Raw genomic sequence first — 13734 nt, 5'->3', positions numbered from 1 at the left:
CCACGGCCCTGCCCTCAGTCATGGCCAGAGCCAGGCAGCTGTGCACGCGCTGGGCAAGCGGCCCCAGCAAGGCGTGAGTGCCGCTGGTCCTGGGGTCTTCGGTGCCCAAATTCAACACGCAGGGGCTCAGATCTCGGGAGAGCGTCCAAGCCTCAGAGCTGGCTCCCGGCACGAGGCCTGGACAGTGCCTGGGCCCCGCCAGCCCGTGGGAGAGCCCCTGCAGCTCCCGGCCCAGCCCCAGCCCCTTGTGGGCATCTGGAGAGTGACCCAGTGCTGGGAGATGCTCTCTCTGCCTCTCCCTCCGCCTGTGGCTCTACCTCTGAAATAAATAAAACCTTTAGACACAGAAATATCTGGAGCGATCTTCACAGCCGTTACTCCAGTGATAGTGATCAAATTCTGGGTGTGTGTTTATGAACTGTGAGGTTTTTTTTAAGATTTATTTATATATTTAAAGGCAGAGTTACACAGAGAGAGATCTTCCATCTATCTGCTGGTTCACTCCCAGATGCCCTGGGGCTGGGGCTGGGCCGGGCCAGGAGTCGGGAGCCGCCTGCGGGTCTCCACAGGTGCAGAGGCCCAGGCACATTAGCAGGGAGCTGGATCAGAAGAGGAGCAGCGGCACTCAAATCAGCGCTCCTGCGGGTGCCTGAGGGTGCCTGAGGCTGGCGTCCCAGGAGGGGGCGTCCCAGGAGGAGGCGTCCTTGGCTCTGTCGTTTAGTTTACTAGTAAACAAGTATTTTTGCAAAGCCAACAAACGGCGGCGCTGGGCACCACCACCCAGTGGCCCTGGAGGAGGCCACGGGTGTCCTCTCCCAGAGAGCCAGTGTGGCTGGTGGCTCGGGGCACTCAGGGGCCAGTGGGCTATGGGGCCAGCCTCAGGGCGCCTGCCAAGGGGACCCCTGCTCCACGAGGACCCCCGAGCAGCAGCCCCGCGTCTGGGGAGCAGGCTTGGCTGGCCGGCACGGCCGTGTGGTCACACAGCAGCAGCGGGCAGAGGCAACACCCTCACCACACCGTGCCGTGGACTTTGGCTGGGTCTCCAGCTCCTCTCGGTTCCACAAGCTGCGAAGCCCCGTTCTGCATATCCTAGGGTGACCCGGCCGCTCCGTCCCAGGGTTCCCCCGCCAGGCACCATCCTGTGGGAGCAGCTCGCTCCTTGCCCGAGAGCCACAGGACTGTGCCCAGAGCCTGTGCTTGGTGACGCCGGTCAGCCTCAAACTGGGCATGGTCCAGTGGGGTTCCCTGAGCACTCACGGGACACAGCTCTGCCCGCATCGCCATCTTCGCCCAGGTACCTTGGGTACCGTGTCCTGGCAGCAGCTACAAACCCAGCTGTGACACCAAAACAGTCTCCAGGCATCCCCGTCCCCAGAACCACACTCTGCTGGAAGAACCGGTGCTGTCAGTGGTCCCAGAGACCCAGCCTTCCTACTGAGGAGGGTGGCCACTTCCACCACCAGAGGGCGGCAGAGGGGCGCTGGGGTCAGCTGCTGCTGCCCAGGGGCAGGTTCCCTGAAAGCAGCCCTCAGGGCCATCCCAGTGCCCCACCACTGACCCCAGCTTCGGGGGTGCCCAAGTGAGACCAGACCTGGCAGGACAGGCCCCGCCAGGCCCCCGACTCTACTCCCCCGAGGAGGGGAGTGGGGCCCTGATGTCCTCTGGGGCCCTGCCCAACGCCCCCCACCTCCTTCCCCCATCCCTCAGGACGTCCCCACAGTGGCCGTGTCTCTATGGTCAGCCCCAGGGGGCCCGAGAGGTTCCAGCAGGGCGCTGCAGAGAGATGGGGTGAAGCAGCACCAGCTGTGTGACCCTGGAAGGCTTCCTAGAGGAGGCAGCACCATCCTCAAGACATGGGGGGAGGAGGGGAGGGAGGCAGGAGCAGGGGACTCCTGTGGGGCTGGGAATCCAGTGTCCAGGGCCAGCAGGGGTGTGGGCCCTGGCAGGCAGGCAGGTGTAGGGGGTCCCAGTGTCTGCAGAGGCACTCACTGACTGCAGGACCCCCGCCCCCCCCCCCCGTCCCCTCCAGCCCCGGAGCGTCTGAGGGCCACCACCTGCAGACAAGTCACCACCGCAGGCCTGGGCCCCGCCGGCCCCGCCCACCACCAGGTTTGATGGCAGAGGCTGGGAGGTGTGGCCTTCTCCAGGGAGCCTCTGAGATGGGCACACAGGGACCCTGGGCCAGACACCCCCCCCCCGCCGCAGGGCCTCAGGACACAGACCCTGGGCAGTCATCACTGGACCGCCTCCCCCTGGGGAGGAGGTCGGGATTCGGCTGCCTGGGGGTCAAGCTTCCCCCACACCCCCCTCAGCGCTCCGCCCCCTGTGCAGCCGTGGAGGAGGAGGGCGGAGGAGGGTCCCCAGAGGTCCTCTCTGTCCTGCTGCTCCCCCCACCCCCGTCAGTGCTCCCTGGTGCCACGCAGACAGGGCTGCCCACTGCCCACCCTAGGCCCCAAGGAAACGCGCCGGACGCCAGACGCTGGGCTGAGCGGGCTCTTAAGGAGGGGGCGGCCTCGAGGTCCGGGCCTGGACAGTCGCGTGCTGCCAGAAGGGCGCGCTCCGGGTCAGGAAGGCTTGGAAGGCGTTGGTGGACGCCGCGGAGCGCGGCGGCTGGGGGAGCAGCACGTCTCTGTCCACGTCCTCGGACACCAGCTCTGCCACCATCTGCGCGATGTCCTGCGGGTGGCAGAAGGGGTCAGGCGCGCGCGAGGCCGGGAAGCGCGGCCGCAGGGAGGGGCAAAGGCCTCCGCGCCAGCGCACCGTGCAGCGGGAGGCGTCCCTGGCGACGTCCGGCCTCTCCCGGGCGCCCAACACGGCCAGCCGCCGGCGCTCGTCGATGCTGACGCTCCAGTGGCGGCTCGGGCGCCCGCGCGGCGGCGGCTCACACACCTGCGGGGACAGGGCAGGGGTCCTGCGCGGCCAGGCCCGGGCGGCGGGCGCACGGCCCCGCCCCGCGCCCCTCCCCGCGCCCGCCGCGGTCCGCGCAGGCGCCCCGGGACCCGCGGGGCCTCCTGCGGCCGGCGGGGTGGCTGCTCCGCGGGGGCTCCGTGCGCGGACCCGCGCTTCGCGGTCCAGCAGCTACCCCCGACCAGGACTGGGGAGGCGGCCTGCTCTGCGCCCCTGGAAACGCGGAGTGGGGGAGGGCTTGGGTACAAAGCACCGAGACTCATGAATCCCCAGGGACAAAAGAGCAGGCGCCAGAGAGGCGGGAGGAGGCTGGGCGAGGCCTGCAGGATGACCCCAAAATTTAAAATAGGCTGCCCGAAGCTAGGGGTCCGGGTGCACCCCCAAAGTCACCAGAAGCAAGGGCTCCAGGAGGCGCGCTCACCGCTCACGGAGCCTGAACACTGGGCCACAGCCCGAGGCAGCAGGGGTCCAAACACTCAGGGCCTTAGGCGGGGAGGCCGAGGCAGGTGGGTTCTGGGCACACATGAGCGCAGGCAGCCAGCCAGTCTCAGCAGCACAAAGCCCTCGCGTGCACAGAGCTGCGAAGTGGGGGGACCTCGAGAGGAACAGGTGCTGGAGGTCTGGTCACCCACCCTTCCCTGTGCACTCGGAGCCCCTCCCCACCCCAGGCTGATGCAGGAGGTGGGGTCCCAGATCAGGAGGCAGCGCTTATGCGTGGGCCTGCAGACGGCTCAGCTGGCCATGCCCATGTGGGGGCCCAGCAGAAGGGTCCTCTCTGGACACTGACCCTCTCGGCTCCTGCACCTGCCCCTCCTCCACCTGTAAGACACCCACTGTGTGCCGGGCATTGTCGCTGAGCCTGCTGACCCCTCGCTCCGCGACCTGTGGCCTCTCAAACTGAGACAATAACTACGTTCAAAAAGTCAGTGCCACACACTGCAGCCCCTGCCCTCCCATCATGCGCCGCGGCAGTGCAGCCTGGCACTGGGTGCAGACAGATGCTCCTCCAGGAGGGGACAGGCTGCAGAGCAGAGGCCTGCGGCCTCCAGGCTAGGGCGCCAAGGCTGAGCCCCCACAGCTCCGGCTGGCCGGGCTGCAGACCACAGGTTGAGCAGGAGGGAGCCGGGCTCTGCCCAGGGACCACCAGCGGCTGTGGAAGGCAGAGCCCAGAACAACCAGCCAGGCGAGGAAGCGGCTCCCACACCATCACCGCCGTTCTCAGAGGACAAGGAGGCGGGTGGGGGAAGGCCATGGGGACAAGGAGTGGGCTCCAGCAGGGATGTGACACTGAGCCCCCAGGGCTCAGCCCCTCCTCCACTTCCCTGCCCACAGATGCCAACTGGCCTCTGGGGAAGACCCCCAACAGTGAGGCCCACCCCAAAACACAAGCCTGGGCAGACAGGCCCCTGCTGTGGCCTGGGGAGGCAGCTGAAGGTGCTCAGGCCCCCACACCCACCTGGAGACCCGGATGCAGGTCCAACACTGACCTCTGCACACGCACACACACACATGCACACACGACACGCTCTTCCCGGAGCTGAAGGAACAGGGCCCCAGGCTGAAAGGGCCCACAGGTAAAGGAGACCCCCCCCCCACGCCCGCCGAGCCAGTGAAGCACAGAGCAGAACACAGGTGAGAGGAGGAGCAGCCCCGAAGCCTTCATAGCAGGGAGGCCGAGGCCAGCAGGGTGGGGGGTGCCTTAAACCCCCCCAGGGCGCGGCCTGTGGCCGAGTGGGCAAGCCCATCTGCCTCACTGCCACACCACACAGGCGCCGGTTCGTGTCCTGGCTTCTCCAGCTCTCTGCTTCGGCCTGGGAAAGCAGTGGACGATGGCCCGAGTGCTTGGGCCCCTGCACCGTGTGGGAGACCCGGAAGAAGCTCCTGGCCCTGGCTTCAGATCAGCCAAGCCCCGGCAGTTGTGGCCTTTTGGGGAGTCAGCCAGTGGATAGGAGACGTCTCTCTCTTGCCAGCGCCGCTGCTCACTAGGCTAATCCTCCGCCTGCGGCACCAGCACCCTGCGTTCTAGTCCCGGTTGGGGCGCAGGGTTCTAGTCCCAGCTGCTCCTCTTCCAGTCCAGCTCTCTGCTGTGGCCCAAGTGCTTGGGCCCTGCACCCGCATGGGAGACCAGGAGGAAGCACCTGGCTCCTGAATTCGGATCGGCACAGCGCACCGGCTATAGCAGCCATTTGGGGGGTGAACCAACGGAAAAGGAAGACCTTTCTCTCTGTCTCTCTCACTAACACTACCTGTAAAAAAAAAAAAAAAAAAAAAAAAAAAAAAGAAGAAGACCTCTCTCTCTAACTCTGCCTCTCAAATAAATAAATCTTAAAAAAAAAAAAAAACCTGAAAGACAAGGATTTTTTGCAGATTCTTCACCCAAGCAAAGCGGCACTCAAGCGTGGGGGGCCAGGCTGAGGGGGGCCGCTCCAGCCACTCGGGTCCTCCTGCTCAGGCCAGGCGGCTGCTTTGACCCACTCTGAGGCTGTCACAGCACCTGGCCCAGGGCGGCTTCCTGTACCCCCGCAGCCCTCCCCTGCCCTGGACAGCGCTTGAGCCCCGCCCACAGGCACAGTAGTGGGTGAGTGGTGCCGGCCCGGGAGTCTGAGCGGGTCAGTGCCGGTCCCCCTCCCCACTTCCTCATCCATCAGAGGCCCGTCCTCCAACAGGGCAAATGCACCTTTATGTCCACCACTCCTGTCCTCTGTAAAAGGGTCCTGGGTGCGCACGCCTTCCCCTGCACACACACTGCCGCCCTCTGTGACAGGCGCCTGTCTGTCACACCGTGAAGGTGCCCTCAGGTCTGTGTCTGGCGCCACAGGGGCACAGTCCTCAAGATCAAAGTCGCAGTCACACCTGTGCTGCCCAGCCTCAAGGCCACCAAGGAGCCCCCCCGCCTGAGCTAAGTAGGGAAGGACACTGCACAGTGCTGGAGTGTGGCTCCCACTCCCGCTCCCCCACGGCAGCCGCCATCCTGAGGGTGCCCGTGAGGCTGCTGTGCTGGGCAGGGTGGCAGGTGCCTGGCCGTCCCAGAGCACGGGCCCCGCCTCACTCAAGATCGCAGCCGAGGGGCAGGTGGCGCCCGGCAGCACCGCTGCAGCCAAGCTGCCACTCAGCCCGGCTTCCCCGCAGCCCACCCAGCTCCCTGCCGGTGCAGCTGGGAGGCAGCAGATCAGAGGCCCCAGCCACCCCTGCTGGAGACGCCCATGGAGTTTGGGGCTCCCAGCCCACTGTTGTGGCCACCTGGGCAGTGGAGGAGGAAAGAACCTGCGTCACCCTGTCCTTCCCAGAGTCACCCACTTTTTAAGCTCTCAGAGGACTGCGACCTGAGACGACCGAAGCACCTGCTCCACAGCTCCCAGTCCCTGGGCTGCAGGCGGAGACGACGCTGGTCTACGCTACTGAACTCGGGGAATTTCCTTTCCTTTTTTAATTTTTTTTTTTAATTTTTGACAGAGCTATAGACAGTGAGAGAGAGAGAGAGAGAGGGACAGAAAGGTCTTCCTTCCGTTGGTTCACCCCCAAAATGGCCGCTACAGCTGGCGCTGCGCCGGCCCGAAGCCAGGAGCCAGGTGCTTCTCCTGGTCTCCCATGGGGTGCAGGGCCCAATCACCTGGGCCATCCTCCACTGCACTCCCTGGCCACAGCAGAGAGCTGGCCTGGAAGAGGGGCAACCGGGACAGAACTGACGCCCATTTGGGATGCTGGCACCACAGGTGGAAGATTAGCCAAGTGAGCCACGGTGTCGGCCCCATATCCTTTTCTTAAAGATATATTTATTTTCTATTTGAGAGAGAGAGAGAGAGAGAGAGGTCTCCTATCTGCCGGTTCACTCTGTAAATGATGGCAATGACTGGAGCTGGGCCAGTCTGAGGCCAGGAGCCAGGAGCTTCATCCAGTGGCCACAGGGGCCCAAGCACTCCGGCCATCTTCTGCTGCTATCCGAGGTGCATTAGCAGGGAGCTGGATTGGAAGTGGCGCAGCTGGGTCTCAAACCAGCGCCCCTATGGGTGCTGGCAGCACAGGCGGCGGCTTTACCTGTTGCTGATGCCGCCAGCCTTGAGCTCTCTCAGGCAGCACCAGATGCTCACGGCCAGAAGTGCTGCGCACCTTCAGAACAAATGTTCCAGATTCCTGCCGAGTTTGCTTTTTAAGAATGCGGTCGCACCCAGTTACTTCTGGGAAACTTGGCAGCTTCATTCACAGGCACCGGCACCGCACCCGGACCGTGGCTGAGAGGCCCCGGCACACTCGGGAGCGCCGTGCAGCACGCAGGGAGGGCTTCGAGCTCTCCGCCCCAGCCGGGCGGGCCCTGAAGGGCGATCCTCTGTCCCAAGTCTCTGCACTCCTGCTCTTATTTCTCAGTTGGCGCGTGTGGCCCTTCCCGGCAGGCAGCCATTGGCTGCAAACATCGCCTGTTCAGATGTTTATGACAATTTCCTTTTCTTGACTTGGGATTTGTCACCATGGTGCTACCGGGTGCCCTTGTGGTGACGGCTGCCCTGCCCCTCCCCCCGCAGTGTATCCAGAATCTCCAGGCTTTTCCCAAAAAGATGTTTATTTGAAAGGCTGTGGGACAGAGGAGACAGAAGGCTCTTCCATCTGCTGGTTCTCTGTAGAGGCCAGCCGGAAGCCAGGAGCCCGGAGCCCCATCCGGGTCCCCACGGGGGGCAGGGACCCGAGCACTCGGGCCATCCTCCACGGCCTTTGCACACACTGGCAGGAAGCTGGATTGGAAATGGAGCAGCCGGGACTCCAACACGGGGTGCAGGCGTCACGGTGGCACCCGCTGTGTCACAATGCAGCCTACAGGTGCTGCTGATTCAGTCCACCCTTTACCTATTTGAACAGTGTGTGGGGGGGAGCTATGAACACACACACACACACAGAGGAGGGGGAGGGGGAGAGGGGGAGGGGGAGAGGGGAAGGGGGAAGGAGGGGAAGGGGGAGGGGGAGGGGAAGAGGGAGGGAGGGGGAGAAGGGGAGGGAGGGAGAGAGGGGGAGGGAGAGAGAGGGAGGGGAGGGAGGGGAGGGAGGAGGGGAGGGGGAGGGAGAGGGGAGAGGGGGAAGGGGAGGGGGAAGGAGAGGGAAGGAGGGGGAGGGGGAGGGAGAGGGGAGAGGGAGAGGGGGAGAGGAGGAGAGGGGGAGGGGGGAGGGGGGAAGGGAAGGGGGAGAGGGGGAAGGAGGGGGAGGAGGAGGGAGAGGAAGGAGGGGAGAGGGGAGGGGGAGAGGAGGAGAGGGGGAGGGGGAGAAGGGCAGAGGGGGAAAGGGGGAAGGAGAGGGAGGGGAAGGGGAGAGGGGGAGGGGAAGAGGGAGGGAGGGGAGAAGGGGAAGGAGACAGAGAGGGGGAGGGGAGGGAGAGAGGGAGGGGAGGGAGGAGGGGAGGGGGAGGGAGAGGGGAGAGGGGGGGAAGGGGGAGGGGAGGGGAAGAGGGAGGGAGGGGAGAAGGGGAAGGAGACAGAGAGGGGGAGGGGAGGGAGAGAGAGGGAGGGGAGGGAGGAGGGGAGGGGGAGGGAGAGGGGAGAGGGGAAGGGGAGGGAGACAGAGAGGGGGAGGGGGAGAGAGAGGGAGAGGGAGGGGAAGGAGGGGGAGGAGGAGGGAGAGGGGAAAGGGGGAGGGGGAAGGAAAGGGGGAGAGGGAGGCAGAGGGAGACATCTCCCTCCCACTGGTTCCCTCCCCAAATGCCAGCAACAGCCAGGGCTGGAGCAGGAAGACCCCCGTGCATGGAACACAGCCCAGGGCTCCTGTGTGGGCCGGGACTCGGCCTCTGGAGCCCTCACGGTTGCCTCCTGCAAGGGCCACCCTTCCCGCTGTGGAGCAGCGCGCGGCCTGGTGCCTCCTCTCGCCTCCGCTCACGGCAGCCTGCTGTCTCACACGGGCCACAGCATCGCCCTCATCCGGGCCACCTGGACCCCGTGCTCACGAAAGGTCTCGTCCAGGGCTCGGAACTCACGGATGTGCTGCAACTCAGCCTCTCCCGCACTGCACTCAGCCTGCTTCTCGTGGGGGACACGTGGCCCCGGCTTTCTGCACAGAGCGCCACAGCATAACTGGGGTCTGCAGGCAGGTGGGCGGCCTCCTGGTTTCCCATCATTGTGCTGCTCCTGGGCCCGGTCCTCACCGCCCAACACCGGCCTAGGCCCCTTTGCCCTGAACTCTGCCTGTGTCGCCCGTCAGCGGCTGCACGGTGCCCCTGGAGCCCCCAGGCTGGGTTTCTTGTCCTGCTGCTCAAGGCCCCGCAGGGCTGTCACCGAAGTTCCTTTCGAGGGGCCAGTGCTGTGGCACACGCAGTGAAGCTGCCGCCTGGCACGCGGCATCTGGGAACACAGCACCACTTCCAGTCCCAGCTGCCTGCTCACGCGCCTGGGAAAGCCATGGAAGATGCCCAAGCACTCGGGTCCCCGCACCTGCGTGGGAGACCCAGATGAGGCTCCTGGCTTCCACCCGGCGCAGCCCTCTGGGGAGTGGACCACAGATGGAGGCTCCCTGTCTCTGCCTTCCAAATCTTTACAAGACAGAGGAAGCGCCCCCACCTTTCCGGTTTATTCCTGTGAGCCGAGTGCAAGAGCCTCGCTTCTAGAGCTTTCAGCCTGCCTCTGAAGAGACCAATCAATTTCTTTTTTTTTTTTTTTTGACAGGCAGAGTGGACAGTGAGAGAGAGAGACAGAGAGAAAGGTCTTCCTTTGCCGTTGGTTCCCCCTCTAATGGCCGCCATGGCCAGCGTGCTGCGGCCGGCGCACTGCGCTGATCCGACGGCAGGAGCCAGGTGCTTCTCCTGGTCTCCCATGGGGTGCAGGGCCCAAGCACTTGGGCCATCCTCCACTGCACTCCCTGGCCACAGCAGAGAGCTGGCCTGGAAGAGGGGCAACTGGGACAGAATCCGGTGCCCCGACCGGGACTAGAACCCGGTGTGCCGGCGCTGCAAGGCGGAGGATTAGCCTAGTGAGCCACGGCGCCGGCCGAGACCAATTTCTTTAAAATGTATTGGAAAGGCAGAGGACAGGGGAAATTGGGTGGGGAGAGCCAGTGAGAGATCTTCCATCTGCTGGTTCACCCCCGAATGGCTGCAGCAGCCAGGGCTGGGCCAGGAGCTTCATCCGGGTCTCCCACGTGAGCGCAGGGGCCCAAGCACTTAGCCACCCTCTGCTGCTTTCCGAGGCCATAGCAGGGAGCTGGCTGGGAAGTGGCGCAGCCAGGACTCGCATCAGCACCCATATGGGACGCTGGCGTCACAGGGTGGGGCTTCACCTGCTCCGCCACAGCGCCAGCCAGACAGCACCGATTTCTGCACAGCTCTTGCACCCCTCCCTGTGGGACAGTCACACCCTCTCAGCCCCGCTCCTGCACAGCCAGGGGAGGAGGAAGGATGGACTGGCCTTGTGCGCCCAGCAGGGCCTGGGAGTCAGGGACCAGGCTTGCGCTGCCACCTCCCCCCATGCAGGCGTGGTCCCTCCTCAGTCCCACCCTGCTGTGAAGGCTGGGGGTCAGGGACCTTGGTCTGGCACTGTTCCGGATGCCTGGGGTCCAGGCTGGGAGAGGGCGGGCTCAGGACCCCTGTTAGCCAACCAGAGGCTTCCTGGGAGGCGACCCCTGAGGGCCCCTTGGCAAGGGGACACAAGGCAGACACTGCAGACTCAGCCCAGCAAGGTGGGGCTTGGTGGAGAGCACCACACCCCCGCCCCCGCCCCCGCCCTGAGGTCCAGGTTGGAGCTGTCGTGAGCAGCTTCCCTCTGACCGCTCCCGATGGGGAGGCCCGGGGGTGCTGTGGGCAGGGTCCGGGCAGCTCTCCGGAGCCCTACTCCTGGCCTCAGCTGGCTGCTCCGCAGTGCCCAGCAGAGGGAGCCGCCCACGCTCGCGGGAGGCAGATGGGCGGCTCCCACTCTATCCTCCTGAGGCCCGCTAGGCCGCCAGGGTCGCGGGGCCAGCTCCTGGGGACTGCGGAGAGCAGCCGCGCGCCCGGCTCCGTCCTGCTTACCCAATCCTGCATCTGCAGTCCCTGCTGAGCGCTGCTCTGGGCCCCGGGCGGGCCCCAGGCAGTCGTCCTGGGCACGGAGGAAGCGGACTGCCCGGGCTCCCGGGGGGGCTGCACCTCTGCCTTCTTGCCGCCGGGGGCCGCCTTCCTGATGTCCATCTCTGCCCAGGCAGGCCGCAGGTCCGCACGGCTGCGACTCTGGGGAAGGAGCAGGACCCCGCGGCTCCTCGGGTAGACGGTCTTCCGGCCGCTGCCCAGACGCTGTCCGCGGGTCCCGGGCCGGGGCCTCCAGGGTAGCCCCCAGCGCTCGCGGCCACGTTCCTCCACGCCAGCGCCCCAACCAAACGGACGCCACGCCCCCTGACCCTACTACCCTTCGTCCAGGGACCCGCCCCCTGCCCCCCCTCCCCGCAGCCTAGGGCAACCCCTCGGACCCTCAGCTTTCAGTGGCCGTTCTTGGGACCCCCGCCCGCCCCTGTGCACTGTGACCTCACCTCCACCTCCCAGACCGCACCCAAGGCCCGCCCTTTCTGGAGGGACAGTGGGGGCCGGCCCAGGGGACAGGGGACAGAGGACAGATGCCTGCTCTGGCTGGCGGGCCCGCAAGGCAGGTGTCGCCCGGCAACTGTGCCTCAGCCGGCGTCGCACCTGCGCCTTGGCCTCGCCTGTCGCGCGCGCCCCGCATGCTCAGTTTGCGCCCTCCGACCTCGGTGTGCGCCACCTGTCCCGGGCCTCTGCCTTAGGGACGCGAGGGTCGCCCGGTGCCCCTAGACCCCTAGAACCCGCGTGGGGCCCCGAGAGCAAGGCCAGGACGCAGGGCGGGGGGAGGCGAGCTTGGCGCCGGCCAGGCCCCCAGCAAGAACCACGCGGGGCACAGGCGGTCCGGGAGTGCCCCTGCGGTTTATTAGTGTAGCATCAGCACCGTCAAATCCACGTGGTCACGTTTGTGACAGTTTAGGATCTGTTCCCCCAAAAGCTATTTACATTAATCTTGTTTTCCATTAAAAAAAAAAAACACACATAAACTAGCCACACACACACACCCTAGAAACCAAACGATGCGCAAGGAACTGGCTGGGGTGGTCAGGTCAGAGTGACCCCAGCCCTCAGTCCCCTCCCAAGCACAGGGCAGGCCTGGCCCTCTGAGCTGTTCTGGGGGAAGGCCCAGGGTGGTCACCGCGTGCTATTTGGGAGTGAGCCCTCACCCAGGGTTCCCCTCCTCCTCCCAGCTCCTCCAAGCACCGCCAGGACCCTGGCCCGCAGGTGGGACTGGGCAGGCAGTGGTGGGGCTGCACCTGTGACCCCTCCTCACTCTCGTCCCCGCAGCCCCCAGCTGCCAGTCACCCTGGCTGCTCACAGCGCTCCGGGAGGTAGGCCGGGGACCCACCGGGAGCCTCAGGCCCAGGGTCCCTCCGTGCGACCCCTCACAGCCGCAGGGGCAACCCCCTGACGAGGGTGTTGTCAGCACCCCTCCACTGTGACCTTTGGCCTCTGCAGAGACGCCAGAGTGCAGCGGGGCTCTGAAGCCGGCGGCAGGGGCGGGGGGAGGCCAGTGTCCTCCCCGGGGAGCGCCCTGGCCGCCGGTCAGTCACAGCACGAGCCCAACAAGAGCTGGGGCTTTTTAGCAAAGCGGTGCTCTGCCCAGAGGCTGCGGCCACCCCAGCTGCCATGACCAGTCTCGGGCCCTGCAGCCGCCTGAATGGGAGCAAGCGAGCAGGGACTTCCCGGGAAGAACGGGACATCGGCAGCCCAGGAGCGCGAGGCCCACAACCCGGCGGCTCTTCCTCCGGGGCCCTGGGGCGCGGGCAGCGCTGGGCAGGTGCCCCAGGCCCATCTGCCAGGGCAGGTACGGGCAGGTCAGGGTGCCGCTCTCCTGCTGGGAGGGAATGCACAGGGCCGGGCGGCCAGTCCCCGGGAGGAGATCCAACACCCCTCACCCACCTGCCCGAGCCTGCCCTGGCTACACAGTGCCAGAAGCCAGGCACACATGTGCACGTGTGTACAGACATGGATGCACACACAGACACACATGCACGCACACATACATCACATGCACACACACACGCACACACACATCCCTGTTCACCTGTCCTTATCATCCCAAACCAACTCCGATGCCACGTGGCTGGCCCTGGAGGCTCCCAGCTGGCAGGGCTGGGGGTGGGGGGTGGGGGTAGGCGCAGGCGGGCAGAGCCGGCCTCAGGCTGACCCCCACTGCCTCCCGCTTCCCAGGCTGGACTCTGGGACTGCAGCGCGATTTGTCAAACCCTGGCGGTCCGGGCGGCGGGCAGAGGCGCCTGTCCTCCCTGGGGCCCTGCGCGGGGCAGCATGCTTGGCGGCTGCGTTAGGACACGGATTCAAAGCATCAAACCCTGTTCCTAGAAAACCTCCACCGCCAGGCTGGAGTTTATTGGGAGCCACGCACGGGTGCTGCTGGGGGCGGTCCATGCCCTGTGGCCCTCAGCCTCTGGCCACCGAGCTCCGCGGCCTCCGCCTGCCCTGGGCTCCCTGAGGACGCAGGACACGAAAGCTAAGCCCTTCTTCTTGCGAGCCTCTGGGCGGCTGCCCTCCCAGCCCCTGGCCGGGCGCTCCGGCCGGCAGGCAGAGCACGTCCGCCCTAGGACGCGCTGTCTCCCGGCCCGTCTGCGGTCAGCTGGACGCCCTCTGGGCGCGGGCCCCTCCGTCCTGCGCTGGCCGCGGGGTGGCTGGGCTAGAAGGTGGCCTTGGAGTGTCCAAAGATGCAGATGGGGAAGTGCTTCACGTGGGAGGACCACTGAGCGGCCAGCTGGAAGAACTTGACGTCCGTGCACTCCACGCCGTCGATGAGGACTGTGGGAGAAGGCGCCTGAGCTCCGGCC

General features: G+C 65.9%; 2 protein-coding genes across 14 annotated transcripts in view; both read right to left on the bottom strand.

Moving 5' to 3' along the window:
• Positions 1 to 2479: 2479 nt before the first annotated feature.
• TEX22 (testis expressed 22) lies at positions 2480 to 11035 on the bottom strand. The gene is made up of 3 exons (XM_089322528.1): positions 10880 to 11035; positions 2761 to 3078; positions 2480 to 2676 (listed from the first exon to the last, which is right to left on the bottom strand). The coding sequence occupies exons 1-3, from the start codon at positions 11033 to 11035 to the stop codon at positions 2497 to 2499; spliced, it is 654 nt and encodes a 217-aa protein (XP_089178654.1). The 3' UTR covers positions 2480 to 2496.
• Positions 11036 to 11757: 722 nt separating this feature from the next.
• Positions 11758 to 13734, bottom strand: part of PACS2 (phosphofurin acidic cluster sorting protein 2) — a 45132-nt gene continuing 43155 nt past the window's right edge. For 9 of the 13 annotated variants that reach the window (XM_070065455.2, XM_070065461.2, XM_070065456.2 and 6 more), the window contains one exon: positions 11758 to 13705. In XM_070065455.2, the coding sequence (XP_069921556.1) occupies positions 13587 to 13705 (119 nt within the window). In that variant the 3' untranslated portion in view covers positions 11758 to 13586. The remainder of the gene's footprint in view (positions 13706 to 13734) is intronic. The other 4 variants (XR_011384992.2, XR_016226795.1, XR_016226796.1 and 1 more) reach the window with 1 other exon arrangement.

The sequence above is a fragment of the Oryctolagus cuniculus genome, chromosome 20, assembly GCF_051225735.1.
Source record: "Oryctolagus cuniculus isolate XC-2025 breed Fujian yellow rabbit chromosome 20, ASM5122573v1, whole genome shotgun sequence".
In the NCBI taxonomy this organism is placed as follows: Eukaryota; Metazoa; Chordata; class Mammalia; order Lagomorpha; family Leporidae; genus Oryctolagus; species Oryctolagus cuniculus.
This window is presented reverse-complemented; position numbering and strand designations above follow the sequence as displayed.

Bases quoted from the DNA above. Each gene is read 5' to 3' on its own strand.
- TEX22 (XM_089322528.1), bottom strand. From the start codon at position 11,035: ATGGACATCAGGAAGGCGGCCCCCGGCGGCAAGAAGGCAGAGGTGCAG. The intron at 3,079-10,879 runs GTAAGCAGGACG...GGTCGGGGGTAG, and splicing joins GACTGCAGATGCAGGATTGG to CTGCTGGACCGCGAAGCGCG. The intron at 2,677-2,760 runs GTGCGCTGGCGC...TGCCACCCGCAG, and splicing joins GGGACGCCTCCCGCTGCACG to GACATCGCGCAGATGGTGGC.